The sequence below is a fragment of the Callospermophilus lateralis genome, unplaced genomic scaffold, assembly GCF_048772815.1.
Source record: "Callospermophilus lateralis isolate mCalLat2 unplaced genomic scaffold, mCalLat2.hap1 Scaffold_89, whole genome shotgun sequence".
Classification (NCBI taxonomy): Eukaryota; Metazoa; Chordata; class Mammalia; order Rodentia; family Sciuridae; genus Callospermophilus; species Callospermophilus lateralis.
This window is the reverse complement of record NW_027517018.1, coordinates 1208569-1225881: the sequence shown is the minus strand read 5'-3', so window position 1 is coordinate 1225881 and position 17313 is coordinate 1208569. Positions and strand designations below refer to the sequence as shown.

The window sequence follows — 17313 nt, the reverse complement described above, 5'->3', positions numbered from 1 at the left end:
CAGACTGTAAAAAGAGGAGGTGAAGGAGGGAGGTGGAGATGGCTGGAGATGATGTGGATACTCCTGGGTAGTCCCTAACCCAAGCCCATGTGTGGAATGTAGAAGATTGGGTGGGGGCCCTGAGTCCTGGGGCCTCAAAAATCTCAGGGAACCATATTATATCCATTGCAGATTCCTGTTTTCATAAAATTATTCCCTGGGTAATAGATGTTTTCTTCATCTTCTGAGAAGCTTACTCTTCTATCCATTTTGGGTTAAAATAAGCAGAAGGGGGTAATGAAGGTTTTCTTCATAGATATCTGGGTTTTCTTTTTTCAACTTGGAGTGGAAGTTTGAAATGTGTTCATCATAATTTTCATGTCTTTGGAGAGAGAAACCAGCTTTTTCAGCTAGATTGCAAAACTGGTTTAAAGTATTCCCTCGGTGTGGGGCGAACACCATTGCTTTTCCCATGGGCCAGAGTAATCTCTTTATTGCATCAACAAGGCTGGCTCTGTACTGGTCCAGAAACAGACAGTCAGCACACATAACAATGTCAAAATGTTCTTCCAGTTGAGAGACATCTGTCTCATTATCCCATCATAAAACACTGCTTGAAATGTTCTGAGTCTTGAATATACCAGCCTTCTGATTCCTTGTGATAATGTCTCTCACATTTCTGATGGCCTTTTCATTCCCATCAGTTAACAGAACTTCTTTGACATCTGCAGAAATGGCAACCATGAGCCCAGCCAAGCATGTCATGCCACCCCCTAGCTCACACACAGCAAGGTCCCTGAAAACATCCCTGTGCTTGAGGCAGTAGTAAGCTAGGACTCCTTCGATGGCCAGACACAGACATTTCCTGTATTATCAAAGCTGGTAAGAACATCTTCAACATTCAAGGATCCTTGATTATGTCTTAAGAAGATACGATATTCAGGATAGAAGACACTTGTAAATTGGACCCATGTACCAGCCTCCTCTTCAGTTTCTGTTTTCTTGGCTTCTGTTACTGAAAACAGATTAAATGACTCAAATCTTCTTACAGACACACGTCACAGGCAATCATCCAGGTGCTTCTGCCTCAAAACCTGGGGCGAGGGAGGCCAGGTCTAGGGCGTCTCTCTGGCGCCCGCTGCAGAGCCCCCGCTGCACTCAGCCCAGGCTTCCACCGGAGACGCGAACCTGCCTCAGCCTCCGCTTTGCCCTCGGGTCTCGGGCACCGCCTCCGCTGCCTCGGGGGCTGTTTACACCGCCTGGCCCCTCACGCCGCCGCCACCACCTTCTCTCCACCCTACAGCCCCGGCAGATTTGGCCGCCGCCACCTCCTCCGCCACAGCCTCGTCTCTCTGGAGCATCTTCCAGCCACCGAACCCTGAGAAACAGAGACTCCAGCCGCGCTGGCAGGAAACTCCTCCACAACTGTAAGGGGGACCAGGCGGTCAGAACACCGGCGGCTTTTCCGCCATTGAGCAGCAGCCGCTGGGCTCCTTCCCACCTCACTTTATATATTTGACTTCCCAGTGTGCTTTGCAACTAGGCATAGTCATATGATCCAGTTCTGATCAACAAGATTGAAGCAGAAGATTTGATGGGCAGGAGAGTCATAGAGTGTTTGGTGGAGCTTAATTTTAATACCTGCCTCCTGAGAGAAGACCACACCCCCACTTATAAAATAATGCTCTGAAAAATTAGCCCAGCACAGAACACATGCTTGTAACCCCAGAAACTTCAGAGGCTGAGGCAAAGGGATCTAAAGTTCAAGATTACACTCAGCAACTTAGGAAGAATCTGTCTCAAAAGAAAATTTTAAAAGGGCCAGGAATGTCACTCAGAAGTAGAATAACCCTGGGTAAAATCCCCAGTACCTCCAAAAAGTGAATCAAATAAATTTTAAAAATTAAATATGAACTGTGAGTCAGATGAAGCCTGTAGATTCAACTATCATTTTATAGCAAATACAGAAAGAAGAGAAATTGATTTCATGACCTCACATCAATAACATCAGAACCCTGACCAAGGAAAACCAGGGGAAAGCCTTATTTTATCTGCAAACTCGTTGCAAAGGAAGAAAAACAATATGATCTGTAGATTGAAAAGTGACTTGAGAATCATCAACCATTAGCAGAGGCCCTGAATTAAAAAAATGAATTTATTTATAAGAGTAGTGATGATATTTAGCATTTTATTCATGCCTCACCATTGGTTCTGGAGATGCAAACTAAAATGTTTGAAAATGAAATAATAGTGAAGGCTCAGACTTGCTTCAGAATATCTTTGGAGTGGGAGAAGTAAATAGGGAGATAATTAGACCATTTTGCCTATTAGTTGATCTTCCTTGAAACCTACATGATGGATACATGGAGTTTGTTACATTTATTTGTATACTTTGGCATAAGTTTGAAATTTTCCAGTATGTCTTAAAAGTGCACGTGGCGGGTGGATTTAGCTGATACTTTCCTTTCTCTCCTTTCCCTTCAGTTGGAAATGGATGTGATGTTGGAGCTATCATTCCTGCTACCATGAGGCTTAAGAGCATGAAGATGAGAAGGGCAGAGCAGTAATATGGAAGAAATCCCGGGTCTTCAGTGATGTTCCTGAGCTTCAGACTTCCTATAGCAGACACATTTGTATTTGCTTAAGCTACCTTTGCAACAGTTTTCGGTTAGTTATTGTCCAAAGCAACTTTGATATAATTGCTATATAATAAATCTTTCTCAAAACTGAGGTTTCCATGTCCTTTCCCACCATTATCTGAAATGTAAAACTTCTTTATGAAAATATCTATTTTTAAATATATATATTTGGGCATTGGGGACAGAGCTCAGTGGTAGAGTACTTGTGTAACATTTGCAAATCCCTGGGTTCAGTTCCTAGTACTGCAAGAAAGGAAGGAAGACAGGTGATAATGAGTAAGTGAGTGAATTTGGTACGGAGAGTTGGTTGTTAGGCATAACAGTTTAGACAGAGAGATTTAATACAAAATATATCAATTTTTGCTTAATTTTAAAAATTAAGGTGTAGAGGTGTAAATTCTGATGGGGGAAGACATCCAAAATTGTGCTATCTAATGTGGAAACCCAAAGTCACCCATGGTTATTACAAATGAATGAAAACTAAATACATATATTTTTTTTAAATTCCATTTCCTAGCTACTTTCCAACGGCTCGGTAGCCATCAGGGGCTAGTGACAGTCATAATGGAGAGCTCAGATTAGAGTGTTTCCGTCACTGCAGAAAAGTCCTCTTGAATAGCACCAGTCCAAGAACTATTTCACAAAGATGAAATAATGATTCAATAGATTAAGAACAGCTTCAGCTTGGGGTTGTGGCTCAGCGGTAGAGTGCTTGCCTAGAACATTCGAGGCCCTGGGTTTGATCCTCAGCAGTACATAAAGATAAATAAATAAAGGTATTTTGTCCAACTACAACTAAGAAATACATTTTTTTAAAAAAAAGAATACATTCTTCAATAAGTGGAGCTAGAGCAATTGGGCATCTGCAGTCAAATATATAAATATATAGCCAGGCACAGTGGTGTACTCCTATAATTCCAGTGACTTGGGAGGCTCAGGCTGAAGAATCTCAAGTCCAAAGACAGTCTCAGCAATTTAGCGAGTCCCTAAGCAACTAGTAAAACCCTGTCTCTAAATAAAATATAGAAAAGCACTAGGGATGTGGCTCAGTGGTTAAGTGTCCCTGGGTTCAATCCCTGATTAATATATATATATATATATATATATATATATATATATATATATATTTTTTTTTCCCCCAATATATAAAAAATTTTAGCCAAGTATATCATGTATTTAAATGTCAAATGTAAATTTGGAGGAAAAAAAGAAAACATCTTTAGGATCTAGAGCTGGGCAAAGAGTACTTAGAATCAACATCAAAAGCATAAGAACCTGATTAAAATTTACCTCATCAAAATTAACTGTGTTTGCTCTGCAAAAGTTCATATAGAAAGGTGAAAAAGACAAGGGTAAGAGAAAATATTTGCAAACCAATCATCCAACAAAGGACTAGTATTTAAAGTACCTAAAGACTGCTCAAAGCTCAACAGAAAAAAAAATTAATCAATAAACTAATTAGAAAGTGGGCAAAAGACATGAAAAGACCCCACAGATGGCCAATGGGCTTTTCCCTTCAATAGCCTGGTTGTGATATCATGATATATTTTTGTGAGACGTTACCATTTGGACACCTGGTATTTCTCTGTATTTTTTCTTTTTTTCTAATAACACTTTTATTGAGATATTATTCACAGATTATAAAATTTATGAAATTTAAAATTCAGAAATGCACAATGTGTTGGCATTTGACATACTTACAAGGCCGTGGAAACCATCCCGGGTACTTATTCTAGAAGATTTTCATCACTCCCAGAACAAACCCTATGCCCAATAAGTATTCACATCCCATTTCTCAACCCTCCAGCTCCTGAAAACCCCTGATATTCTTTCTGTCCTACAGAAATGTCTCCCTATTCTGAAAATTTTATGCTGCCTGTACATATGTCCTGTACAGTCTCAAAAAGTAAAGCTACTTCTTTAGTAAAGTAGCTTTACTTTTTAAAAACAACTTACTTTTGTGATGTAAGTCCAAGAATACATATTAAATCAACCATTGGAAACTCTACAATAATTTAATTCCATCACATTTTTTTATGTTTACTACTTTTTTTTTCTCAGTACTAGAGATTGAACTCACCACTTCTACCACAGAACTACATCTTAATTTTTATTTTGAGACAGGGTCTTACTAAGTTGCTTAGGCTGACCTCAAATTTGTGATCCTCCCGCCAAGTAGCTGGGATTAAATGCATGTGCCACTGCACCCAGCTACTATTTGTGACAGGTATTACATACCTCTTCCAAGTAATCATCCCTGAATGTAACATTCAGAAATTATTCTATTTTTTCCTTAGTTCTCACACTAGTTTCTTGAACCTTTAGTTGTGACAGAAATATAACTTTAACTGGCTTAAACAAGAATAAATAAATAAATAAATAAGGACTGGGGATATAGCTCAGTTGGTAGAGTGCTTACCTTGCATGCACAAGATCCTGGTTCAATCCCCAGCACCACACAATAAACAAACAAACAAACAAATAAACAAACAAAATAAATAAATAAATAACGGGACTTTGAAATCCTCAAAAACATAATGGCAAATTGAGTTTCACGATATATAACCAAAAAAAAAAGTATGAATGAATGAACCATAACTAATTGTGATTCACCCTAGGAATCCAGGCTGGTTCAATATTTGAAAGGCAGTCAATATATTACATCATTCATGTATATGCAAATGCTCTACCCCTGAGCAGCATCCCCAGCCCTTTTTTTTTAAAGAAGAGAGAGAGAGAGAGAGAGAGAGAGAGAGAGAGAGAGAGAGAATCATTTTTGTAGAAGGACTCAACACAATGCCTTTATTTTTTTATGTGGTGCTGAGAATCAAACCCGCGTCCCACCTGTTCTAGGTGAGTGCTCTACTGCTGAGCCACAATCCCAGCCCCCCAGCCCTTTTTAGTTTATTTTGCAACAGGGTCTCACTAAGTTGCACAGCCTGGCTTTGAACTTGGTAATCATCATGTCTCCACCTGCTGAGCAGCTGGTATCAAAGGCATGAACTACTCTGCCTAGCTTATTTTATCATATTGACAGACTAAAGAAAACTATATGATCATATTAGAACAGAAAAGGATGTGACAAAATTCAAAGTCCATTCATGACAAAAACTCTCAGCCAACTAGGAACAGAAGGGAGTTTCCTTAATGTGGTAAAGGGCATCTATTTTTTTAAATAGTTAATCTCATATTTTTTGTCAAAGACTGAATTCTTTGCTTCTAAAACTGGCAACAAGGCAAGAATATCCACTGTCACTACTCTTAGTCATCATTATACTAGAAATCCTGATCAGTGCAATAACACAAGTTACAAAGTCATATATGGCTGGGTGCTGTGGTGCATGCCTATAATCCCAGAGGCTTGGGATGTTGAGGCAGGAGGATTAGAATTTCAAAGCCAGCCACAGCAACTTAGTGAGGCCCTAAGCAATTTAGCAAGATCCTGTCCCAAAATAAAAATAAATAAATAAATAAATGGGCTGGGGACATGACTCAGCAGATAATCAACTCTGGGTTCAATCCCTGGTACCAAAAATTAGTAAATAAATAAATATAGATAGATATATGTTAAAAAGGAAGAAATAAACCTGCCCTTATTTGCAGATGACATGACTGTCTATATGGAGAAACCCAAGGAATCTATAAAAATAAATCCTAGTGAGTTTAGCAAGAATCTAGAATACAAGGTTAATCTATACACACCAGTTGTTTGTTCACATATGAACAGGAAATAATTTGACGCTGAAATTTTTTAAAGCACATTTACAACAACCCCTCCCATCAATTAAACACTTTGGTATAAATCTAGTATCCCATCCACAGGATCAGTATACTGAAAACTACAAAATGCTGATGAAACATAGAATACAAGTTAAACAAATGATAACTGTACCATGCTCATGGATTGGAAGACTTGTTACATTTCCGAAGTCCCTTTTCAATCAATCTACAGATGTAAGCATTTACTAACAATATTCCAGAAGGACTTTCCATAGATATAGGCAAGCTAATTCACAATATCACTACACATCTGTTAAAAGAGATTTAAGAAAGACTGACAAAGCCCAGGGTTGCCTGGGATTCATAGTAAATTGGATTCTTATTCATTACTAGTGGGAATATAGTATACACAGCTATTCTGAAAAACATTTTGGCAGTTTTCTAAGGTTAAATATATTTTTATTATAAAACCCAACAATATCATTTTAGACACCTACTCAAGTGAAATGAAAAACCTATGTTTCCACAAAACCTGGAATGTGAATGTGATCACAAGCTGTACTCATAACCACTCAAAAATTGGAAACAAACCAAATTCTTTTCAAGTGAGACATATAAACAGTGATATGTCTTTCCCATGGAATACTTCTCAGCAATACAAAGATATGAATACTAATATGTATAAAACCTTGGGTGAATTTCAAAGGAATAATCCTTGGGGGAAGGCACCAGTCTCAAAAAGTTAAATTTTCATTTTTTTTTATGTAATATTCTGGAAAAGATAAAACTATAGGGAAAGAAATAGAACAGTAGATGAGAAGAGTTAGGGCTATGAAAAATCATGAGGGAGGGAGTTTTAGGGGGTGATGGAATTTTCCTGAATCTTAATTGTGATGGTAGCTACATGAATATACACATGTGTTAAAAATCAATAGAACTATTGTTGCTTTCCTGCATGTAATTTATATATATATATATATATATATATATATATATATATATATATTAAATGATATACTGACTTCAGGCATGGCTTAATCTAGGAGCTTAAACAATGCCAATAAGACTTAACCTCCTCCGACTCCTGTCTCTTTTGCTCTAAGTTGGATGTCTCAGAGAGACTTTCTTTTTTTTACATTCATATTTTCAATATAAATTTATTGAAGGGCTATCTGTAAGTGCTACACTGTAGCAAATATAAACCAATGCACACACAATTAAAATAAGAACACATTGAATTGTTTTTGCAAAAGATTCTGTTTGTTCAGACCAATATCTCTAATGAATATTATAAAACAAATAACAAAGAAGCAAATGGGTGTCATTATGCCAGAGATGGAACCAGATATAGAGAGCCCATTTAACTTCAATAGGAGGGTGTCAACAGACTAATTTTAGCATTAGAAACTTTATGATATGTACAGTGCTGTGTTGAATAAACCTAATGCATTTTAAAGTATTTTTCCCCACTTTGACTCAATTTACAATTTTATTGGAACTATTGAAGGATCCGTTTGTCAATATGCCAGGGTAGCCTATAGAATGGGACAATAAATTTTCCATTGTAATTTTCCACCTCCATCCACTGGCCAGGTAAAAAGCAGATAGTATCACTAGCCAAAGCAGGGTTAATTTCTGAGAAGTATTAGTATATTCCATAAAGAACAGGAAGTGGGAAATGATAATGCCATTAGAAAGAAGAATAAAAATATTGCCATTACTTTTGCATATTTATATATTATTTTTTTGAGAGAGAGAGAGAGAGAGAGAGAGAGATAATTTTTTAATATTTATTTTTAGTACTCTGCGGACACAATATCTTTGTTTGTATGTGGTGCTGAGGATCGAACCTGGGCCGCATGCATGCCAGGAGAGCACGCTACCGCTTGAGCCACATCCCCAGTCCCTATATATTAATTATCTATGGCTGTATTACAAATTATGTACAAATTTTGTGGATTAAAACAACAAATATTTATTATCTCCTACTTGCAGTGTGTCAGGAATCTAGGCATAGATGGATTGAGTGGGTAACCCTGGCTCAGAGTCTCTCAGAAGATCACATGTCTGGGAATGCAGTGATCTTGAGGCTCACCCCGCGGTGGCAAATCACTTCTGAGGTCATATTAATGGTTATTGGCAGGATGCAATCTGTCCCTAATGAATTGAGGGTCTCATTTCCTCACTGGCTGTTGGTCAAAGGCCTCCCTCAGTTCCTGGTCACATGGGACTCTTCATAGGGCAGCTGGAAAGATGATGGCTGACTACCCTCATAACCAGCAGGTGAGGGACCAATAGCTGGCAAGATGGCGGTCTAAGTCTCTAGATCCAGCCTGCCCTCAGATGGAGGGGCTTGCACAAAGGCATGAATACCAAGAAGCAGTCCAACACAATTTCTTTATTTTTTATTCTCAGATTATAAAAGTAATACACACAGGAGGCGGCGGCAGGGGCGGACCGCGCTCGTCGCCTCCGCGGGGCAGGAGCGGCGGGGTCCGCGCCTCCTTCCCGCAGCACCGCAGAGAGGGGAGGATGAAGATGGAGACCCACATCTCGTGTTTGTTCCCCGAGCTGCTGGCCATGATCTTCGGCTACCTAGACGTGCGGGACAAGGGGCGCGCGGCGCAGGTGTGCAAGGCCTGGCGGGACGCCGCCTACCATAAGTCGGTATGGCGAGGGGTGAAGGCCAAGCTGCACCTGCGCCGGGCCAACCCGTCGCTGTTTCCCAGCCTGCAGGACCGGGGCATCCGCCGTGTGCAGATCCTGAGCCTCCACCGCAGCCTCAGCTACGTGATCCAGGGCATGGCCAACATCGAAAGCCTCAACCTCAGCGGCTGCTACAACATCACTGACAACGGGCTGGGCCACGCATTTGTGCAGGAAATCGGCTCCTTGCGCACCCTCAACCTGAGCCTCTGCAAGCAGATCACCGACAGCAGTCTGGGCGGAATAGCCCAGTACCTCAAGGGCCTGGAGGTGCTGGAGCTGGGGGGTTGCAGCAATATTAACAACACCGGCCTTCTGCTCATCGCCTGGGGTCTGCAGCGCCTCAAGAGCCTTAATCTCAGCAGCTGCCGCCACCTCTCAGACGTGGGCATCGGGCACCTGGCCGGCATGACACGCAGCGCCACGGAAGGCTGCCTGGGCCTGGAGCAGCTCACGCTGCAGGACTGCCAGAAGCTCACGGATCTTTCTCTAAAGCACATCTCCCGAGGGCTGACAGGCCTGAGGCTCCTCAAACTCAGCTTCTGCGGGGGCATCTCAGACGCAGTCCTTCTGCACCTGTCGCACATGGGCAGCCTACGCAGCCTTAACCTGCGCTCCTGCGACAATATCAGTAACACAGGCATCATGCATCTAGCCATGGGCAGCCTGCGCCTCTCGGGGTTAGATGTGTCCTTCTGTGACAAAGTGGGGGACCAGAGTCTGGCCTACATAGCCCAGGGGCTGGACGGCCTCAAGTCCCTCTCCCTCTGCTCCTGCCACATCAGTGATGATGGCATCAACCGCATGGTGCGGCAGATGCACGGGCTGCTCACGCTCAACATTGGACAGTGTGTGCGCATCACGGACAAGGGCCTGGAGCTGATTGCTGAGCAACTGAGCCAGCTCACTGGCATAGACCTGTATGGCTGTACCCGGATCACCAAGCGCGGCCTGGAGCGCATCATGTAGCTGCCCTGCCTCAAGGTACTCAACCTGGGACTCTGGCAAATGACGGACAGTGAGAAGGTCAGGTGAGGGCAGCAGCACCAGCTCCCCTTGTCTTGCCCTGTACACCCTCCCTTCACCACCACCGGCCCCCACACACCCACTCGCATATTTAGACATAGTTCATGGCGATGGCTGAGATAGGGCAGCGACATGAAGCCCAACCTCATTTCTCTTCCTCCGACGCCCCTCCTTGCTACCAGCCCCTTTCCATTGCCTTCGGGGTTCCTCTTCTACCACTGCCCTATTTTCCTCTCCTTTTCCCTGGATGGAGAAATGGATTCTGCTACTCACTCACCTACTTCTCTCTGCAGGGGATGGAGGACTGTTTTCACTACCGTATCCCCACTGCTTGGCATTTGTAAATGGGGTGGGGGTGGGGAGTGACTAGTCCTCTCCACCCCGAGGAATTGAGGAAAATGTCTGCCTTCACTTAAGCTTTCGTTTGAATACTGCGATCTGGTTTTTATTTTGAAATGTATAAAAAGCAAACCCAACTACAACGGCCTTTCACCCTTCTTCCACTTTGTAACTAATCCCAGTCTCTTCTCATCACTTCTCCTTTTACAGTACTCTGCTATTAACACTCATTTTATTTTTATCTGCTTTCTTTTTTTTTAGTTTTTTGAAGAAATTGGAAATCATGGTCTTTTTTTTCTGCTGAATATATTCTATATATATATATATATATATATATATATATATATATATATATATATATATATATATGTCTGGCTACCTCGTTTTAGTTTACTTTTTTATCTGAAGCTCTGGAATTCTACAAGAGAGATATTTTGAGACTGAAACATTTTTGTGCCTAGACTGAAAAGATGCCCATTAGGTTTGTACATCTTTTTGTTTTGGCTTCTTCCCAACATCCATCCACCCAGTGTGTCCTACTTCTACATTCTGGTTATAATTTTCTTTTTCTCCTTGTCCATTGGGATTTGAGGACCCATCTGTGTTCTTTAATCTTGACTTAATTTATAGCACAAATGTGTGGGAGAAATGAGAGTTGAACTGCTTTTTTGTTTGTTTGAGATGCAGATTGTGTCTTGAAAATGATTATTATATATGCAAATTATGCCCTACCCTCACCCTCTTCCAAGTTTCTCCACAAAAAGGTCACACAGTGAGGCTTCCTGTTGGAAGTACAGAGCAGAGTTGGCCTACAGAGACCCTGGGGCCCCGGCAATGTGAAGGGGAGGAGACTGAAATTCACGTCTTATCTGTGTTCTGTTAATAAAATGGGACTTTGTGGGTTTTAAAAAGATCTGTTTCTAAATGGAGAAATAGATGACTTTATTTTGGTGGGGGCTGGGACTTGTGGCTTTAAAAAAAATCGCTTTTGAGTAGGATGCATATTTTTGTTGGATTTTGTTTGTTTATTTTTTTAGAATCCTCCACAGCAACATGCGAGAACATGGAGTTAAAGAAACCCAGAGACCTTTATCAATTAATTGTACTGTTTGTGAATTTGTATAAATAATAACAAAGATCCTCTTAAAACGTTTATATTCTTACATTAAAAGGTTAAACTGATATTTATATAATAAAGAGGAAATATGAAGTATGTTTTTGAAAAAAAAGCACAAAAAAAGTAATACACACACACACACACACACACACACACACACACACACACACACATCCAACCACTAGAGAAGCAAACATTGGCAACATGTTTTTGGAGTGCCTACTATTCTACTACGTAGCAGGCAGGGGAAATATAGTAATGTTCAAAACATGCAAATGTCTCTGCCTTTTTGTAGCATACTTTTTTGAAGGAAGAAAACCATTTCAGAAATTTTATTATAGTGCCTGGAACATGAGAAGCCTCTCAAAAGATGTTAGTTATTTTTATTTTTGCAGGGCAGATATCCTATCACACAAATACAGCCAAGCTCCCCAGTCTGTAGAGTTACTAATCCTATTGTAGACAAATGTGATTTGCTTAACCAGAGCAGAAATGGCCTTTCATTCACTTATGCTTGAAAGAAGCAATTCATAATAGTTTGCAACTCTGCTCACTAGTGGCTGCCTCCCTCCACATTTGTGTTTTCAAAGTGGCCTCTGCCTTGCTGGGCACGGTGGTGCACACCTCTAATCTCAGTTACTTGGGAGGCTGAGGCAAGAGGATCACAAATTCAAGGTCAGCCTGGGCAACTCAATGAGAACTTATCTCAAATCTTTAAAAATAAAAAGGGTTGGGGTTGTAACTCAGTGGTTGAGCACCCCTAGGTTCAATCTCCTGCATTGAAAAAAAAAAAACAGCAAACAAACAAAACCCAGAAAGTGGCCTTTGCTAGAAAAAAGCAAAAAGCACTAAAGAGTTTCATAGAAGGAACTGTTCTAGTAGTTTTCCTGGAGAATCAGCCACCGAATCCTTTAGTACTATGCATGCCGAGTTGATCTAATGTCTTCTAACTCTGAATTATTTTAATTGCTTTTTTTTCTAGATGCATCTTTTTAGTCTCTCAAGTGCTCTTTAAAAATGGCTTCTTGAACTACAAACAATATCTTCAAATGTGTGCCTTGTTATGCCAGTGTGCTGTGGTTACTTTTTCTAATTAATATTCCATATCTCAAAAACTGTCTCAATATTTTAATTGACTTTTGTCACCCCCATCTCATTCAAGCACTCTGTTGGTCATCCTTGTACATTATTAATAAACTATGCACACTATGCATCTCACACCCCCTACCACTCAATGTTTAGTTCTTTCTCAAACTTTGTTTAGAATGACAATTGAAGGGTAATTTATTAAACTGGGGTTTTAACACTAGTATGGTCAGTTATGGTTGCTGTGCTAATTAGAAAAAAACCTGTCAAAGAAGTTACTCACTTGAGAGAATAGACAGAGCTTGTTTGTCTTGGACATAAATTCCATTATGTGGTTTAGAACTGACCTGACCCTCCACCCTACTGAGAGAAGTATACTAACAAATATGAGTTATGAGATTTTTTTTATAAAAATATTACTTTAGTCCTCTAAGGTTTAGAAATAGGTTTCCAAAATATAAGAAATGTCAAAGAATTTTCAGGAACACAATGTTTGTTTATTAAAATTGATTCTTTGAAAGCAATCTTTAAAATATTTGCTTTTCCATTCATCATTCTTTATTGTTAATTTCACAGATTCCGCCAAAAAAATTTTCTTCCAACTCCTTTTCAACGTGTCAGAAATTTCACATGGGTTACTAAATTAGCATCATGGATACAGTGGTAGTGTCCCTCAAAATTCTGTTGCTCTTCTGTGTAGGTTCATCTACTCAGGGGACTTCTAGGTGTAGAATATCTATTTATTATCTTACTCAGTTTGAAAAACATTTTTGTAATGATCTTATTGTTTGTTTGAGTCTTGTTTTATTTGGGGTGCTGGAGGTGAAAACCACGGCATCCTTTATGTTAGGCAAGGTCTCTACCACTGAGCTACACACAATGGGTTATATTTTTTCCTCCTTGGTTATCAGAACACTGGACTCTAAGGACAGTAGAGTTACAAGAACAAACACTTGGGGTATGATGTTATTCAAATGAAGTCTTACAGCTGGAGAAATATAGTTAGATTTTAAGAAAATTACCTTGATGTTTTAGCATATGATGGACTGGTCTTCCTCCAATTTCAAGCATACACAAGGCCACCCAAGAAAGACATTTTTTCCCCTGTGGCTTCTGATATATTTACTGTGTTATTGCGGTTATCCTGTAATTCTGTTAGGACCATTTCAATTCCAAATCCATAACAGCTCCGAAATAACTATCTATCCATGTGCTGGTCTTCTATTTTTTTTCCTCTCAGACTTAGTCTCTATCAATCCCTGCAAATTTCCAGGGCATCCTTGCCAACTGATATCTGGCTGTGTTTGACCATTGGGAGACACTGGAAGTGGACCAGAGGGAGAGAAGAGGGGAGAAGTCAGGGTATTTTTAAGATACTTTTTCCTACTTGTTGTTAGGGATAAGAGTCCAACTTTGGCTGCTTTGCCTTTATTGTTCAAATTAATGCTGTACAATCTCTTCCTCATTCATTCACTCTCTTACCAGAGAACTTCAGCCTCTGGGCTTTGTTAACGCTACCTACATACTCTTTGTCTTACTCTGGCCCTAAAGTAATAGCCACATCCTCATATTGCAAATCTTTGGTTTGCCTTGTTATACCATTTGTCTTTTCAACTCAGCTATCCTTCTCTAATTAGTTCCCTATATTAAATATTACTTGTAAAACTACCTGATGTGAACACTGTTTCCAAGATGAATGGACATACTTTATGCTATTCTTTTGGCTGTGTGTGACTAAAACCCCTAGATGTTATATATAAAACAAACGTAAGAAGACTGTGAGAGGTAGAAAGAAGAAGTCAGATCGGTTTCCAAATAGGACAGGAAGAAGTAAAACTCATTATTTGCCAATGGTATGATCTTATATATATATAAAAACCTTTAAAAAATCTGCCCAAAATGTTCAAACTGATTTAAAAATCCAGTATATGTGTAGGAAACAAAATCAACATGCAAAAAATAATACCATTTCTCTACATTAAAAATAAACTTTCTGAGAAAGAAATCAAGAGAATAATCCCATTTATAATAGCTCCAACAAAAGAAAAACAAAACAATAGTAATAATAACTATGAATAAATTTAATCTCAGGTATAAATTTAACCAAGGAGGTGAAAGACCTATACATGAAAATCTCTAAAATATTGATGAAAGAAATTGATGAAGGCACAAACAAATGGAAAGATATCCCATGTTCATGGATTGGAAGGGTTAAAATTTCCACACTACCCAAAGTGATCTACAGATTCAGTGCTATTCCCATCAAAACTCCCAAATAATTTTCACATATATAGCAAAAATAATTTTAAAATTGATATGGAACCATAAAAATCTCAAATAACCAAGGTAATCATGAGCAAGAAAGAACAAGGCTGGAGGCATCATACAATATGATTTCAAATCGTTATATAAAGCAATAATAGAGTACTGGCATAACAATAGACACATAGAAATAGGTTTCTATTGAATGGAGGGGAACCCAGAAGTGAATTAATGTACTCACACAATTAGTTGATTTTCAATAAAGTTGTTAAGTATATACAATGAAAATAGAACAGTTTCTTTAATAAGTGGCATCAGAAAAATTGGATAGCCAAATAGCAAAAGAATTAAGTTAGTCTGGTATCTTATCATACCATATAAAAATAAACAGAAAATAGTTTAAAGACTTAAACATAAAACATGACACTATAACACTACTACAAGAGAGTATGGAGGCACCAGCGGCCGTGTTTCCCCGGCGCTTCGGGGTCTCTATGGAGAAGCGGCTCGCAGGTTACCCGAGCTGCTGAGCTTTCGCAGCCCTGGCCCTCGCGGCACGGCCGCCATGCTGGCCTCACGCTTGGCGCACGGCTCGTGGGGGGCCCTGCATGCGGCCGCCTGGGTGCTAGGGGTGCAGTCGGGTAAGGGGCGCTCCCGCGGGACCTTGCTGCCGCTCGTGCCCTGCTGCCTGAGCTGCCAGGCTGAGCGCTGGTCCCTGCGCCCGGCCGCGCTTGCCCTGCAGCTGCCCAGAGCCGGCCCACAGAACCACTGCTTAGGTGCAGGCAAAGTGGCCCCCGGGCCTGTGGCAGGAGGGGACGCCGCCGCGGAGGCCCCGGGAGGCGGGTGGGTCCCGGCGAGTGCCCCCAGTCCGTATGAAAATCAATGAACAATCCCAAATATGTTGTCAATGACAAGAATTGGCTTGGCCCCAATTTTGGGATATTTGATTATTGAAGAAGATTTTAATGTTGCACTAGGAGTTTTTGCTTTAGCTGGGCTAACCGATTTGTTGGATGGATTTATTGCTCGAAACTGGGCCAATCAAAAATTAGCTTTGGGAAGTGCTTTGGATCCACTTGCTGATAAAATACTTATCAGTATCTCATATGTTAGCTTGACCTATGTAGATCTTATTCCAGTTCCACTTACTTATATGATAATTTCAAGAGATGTAATGTTGATTGCTGCTGTTTTTTATGTCAGATATCAAACTCTTCCAACACTGCAAACACTAGCTAAGTATTTCAATCCTTGTTATGCTACTGCTAGATTAAAACCAACGTTCATCAGCAAGGTAAACACAGCAGTTCAGTTAATCTTGGTGGCAGCTTCTTTGGCAGCTCCAGTTTTCAATTATGATGATAGCATTTACCTTCAGATGCTTTGGTATTTTACAGCTTTCACCACAGCTGCATCAGCTTATAGTTATTATCATTATGGTTGCAAAACTGTTCAGGTGATAAAAGGCAGATGAGAGTCACCCATCACCATTAGCAAGGAAGCAATACACATCATCCGTGGCAATGCCAGCGAAAATCTACAGGAGTTTCCCTATTTTGGTGTTCAGCTTGTAAAAGGACTTGTCAGAACAAATCATGTCATCAAAATTGAAGTAATGTGCATTGAAAATAAGCTTGATCATATGCATATGCAGAATTTCCAATGTATTTTTAAGTATAAATAAAACTATAATTTAGAATTTTTAATCTTAGGTTTCTTGAATATAAAGAGATGAATGATTCCAATTATTGTCAGTCCTTTTTTATGTTTTATAAAAATATAGTTCAGAGCATGGAAACTGAAGTGTTGACACCTATCTCTAGAATCTAAGTTGCTCATGAAGCCATAGGGACTTGCCTGGGATTAAATATATATCTTATATAACTTGGCTATTCATTTTTATGTTTGATTTTTAGATTCATGTATACATTAACAGTTCATGTGGTTATTATTTGGTCATTTAGGGAAGTGAGAATAAAGTTAGCTGTGAATGAAGCAAAGTTGTAAAGAGATAAGTGTGGAAAGTTTTAAAAATAAATAAGATCAAACAAAATAGAAGGTATTGAAGCTCATCTCATGTTCAGTAGTCTTTCAGCCTCTCAGGTGCCTAGTAGTTCATATATCAGGATAACAAGTAACAAAGATAGTTGAAATATGAGAACTTGTCCATTAGTCTTTCATCTAAAAGCAGTGAGTTACATCATGCCTTCCAACTGTGTTTCTAACATTACAATAGTTGTATGATATTGGAACCTGTACTCATATATTGTGTAAATAATATGAAACTGTATATTTTTCAAAGATTTTTTAAACTTTGGGAAATCTTCTTTTGTTAAGATGTTAAAGGAATAAAAGCTGGAAAAAAATAAAACTGTACCTTCAAAAAAAAAAAAAAAACACTACTAGAAGAAAATGGAAAAATCTACAAGACATTGTTCT

The 17313-nt window shown here is 39.7% G+C and overlaps 1 protein-coding gene and 2 pseudogenes across 1 annotated transcript; 2 read left to right on the top strand and 1 right to left on the bottom strand.

Moving 5' to 3' along the window:
* Positions 1 to 214: 214 nt before the first annotated feature.
* LOC143390072 (calmodulin-lysine N-methyltransferase-like) lies at positions 215 to 4336 on the bottom strand (annotated as a pseudogene).
* A 4540-nt stretch (positions 4337 to 8876) lies between these two features.
* On the top strand, positions 8877 to 10013 carry LOC143390130 (F-box/LRR-repeat protein 14-like). The gene has a single exon (XM_076842713.1). The coding sequence runs from the start codon at positions 8877 to 8879 to the stop codon at positions 10011 to 10013; it is 1137 nt and encodes a 378-aa protein (XP_076698828.1).
* Positions 10014 to 15439: 5426 nt separating this feature from the next.
* LOC143390117 (cardiolipin synthase (CMP-forming) pseudogene) lies at positions 15440 to 16510 on the top strand (annotated as a pseudogene).
* The last annotated feature ends 803 nt before the right edge of the window (positions 16511 to 17313 follow it).

Bases quoted from the DNA above. Each gene is read 5' to 3' on its own strand.
- LOC143390130 (XM_076842713.1), top strand. From the start codon at position 8,877: ATGGAGACCCACATCTCGTGTTTGTTCCCCGAGCTGCTGGCCATGATC.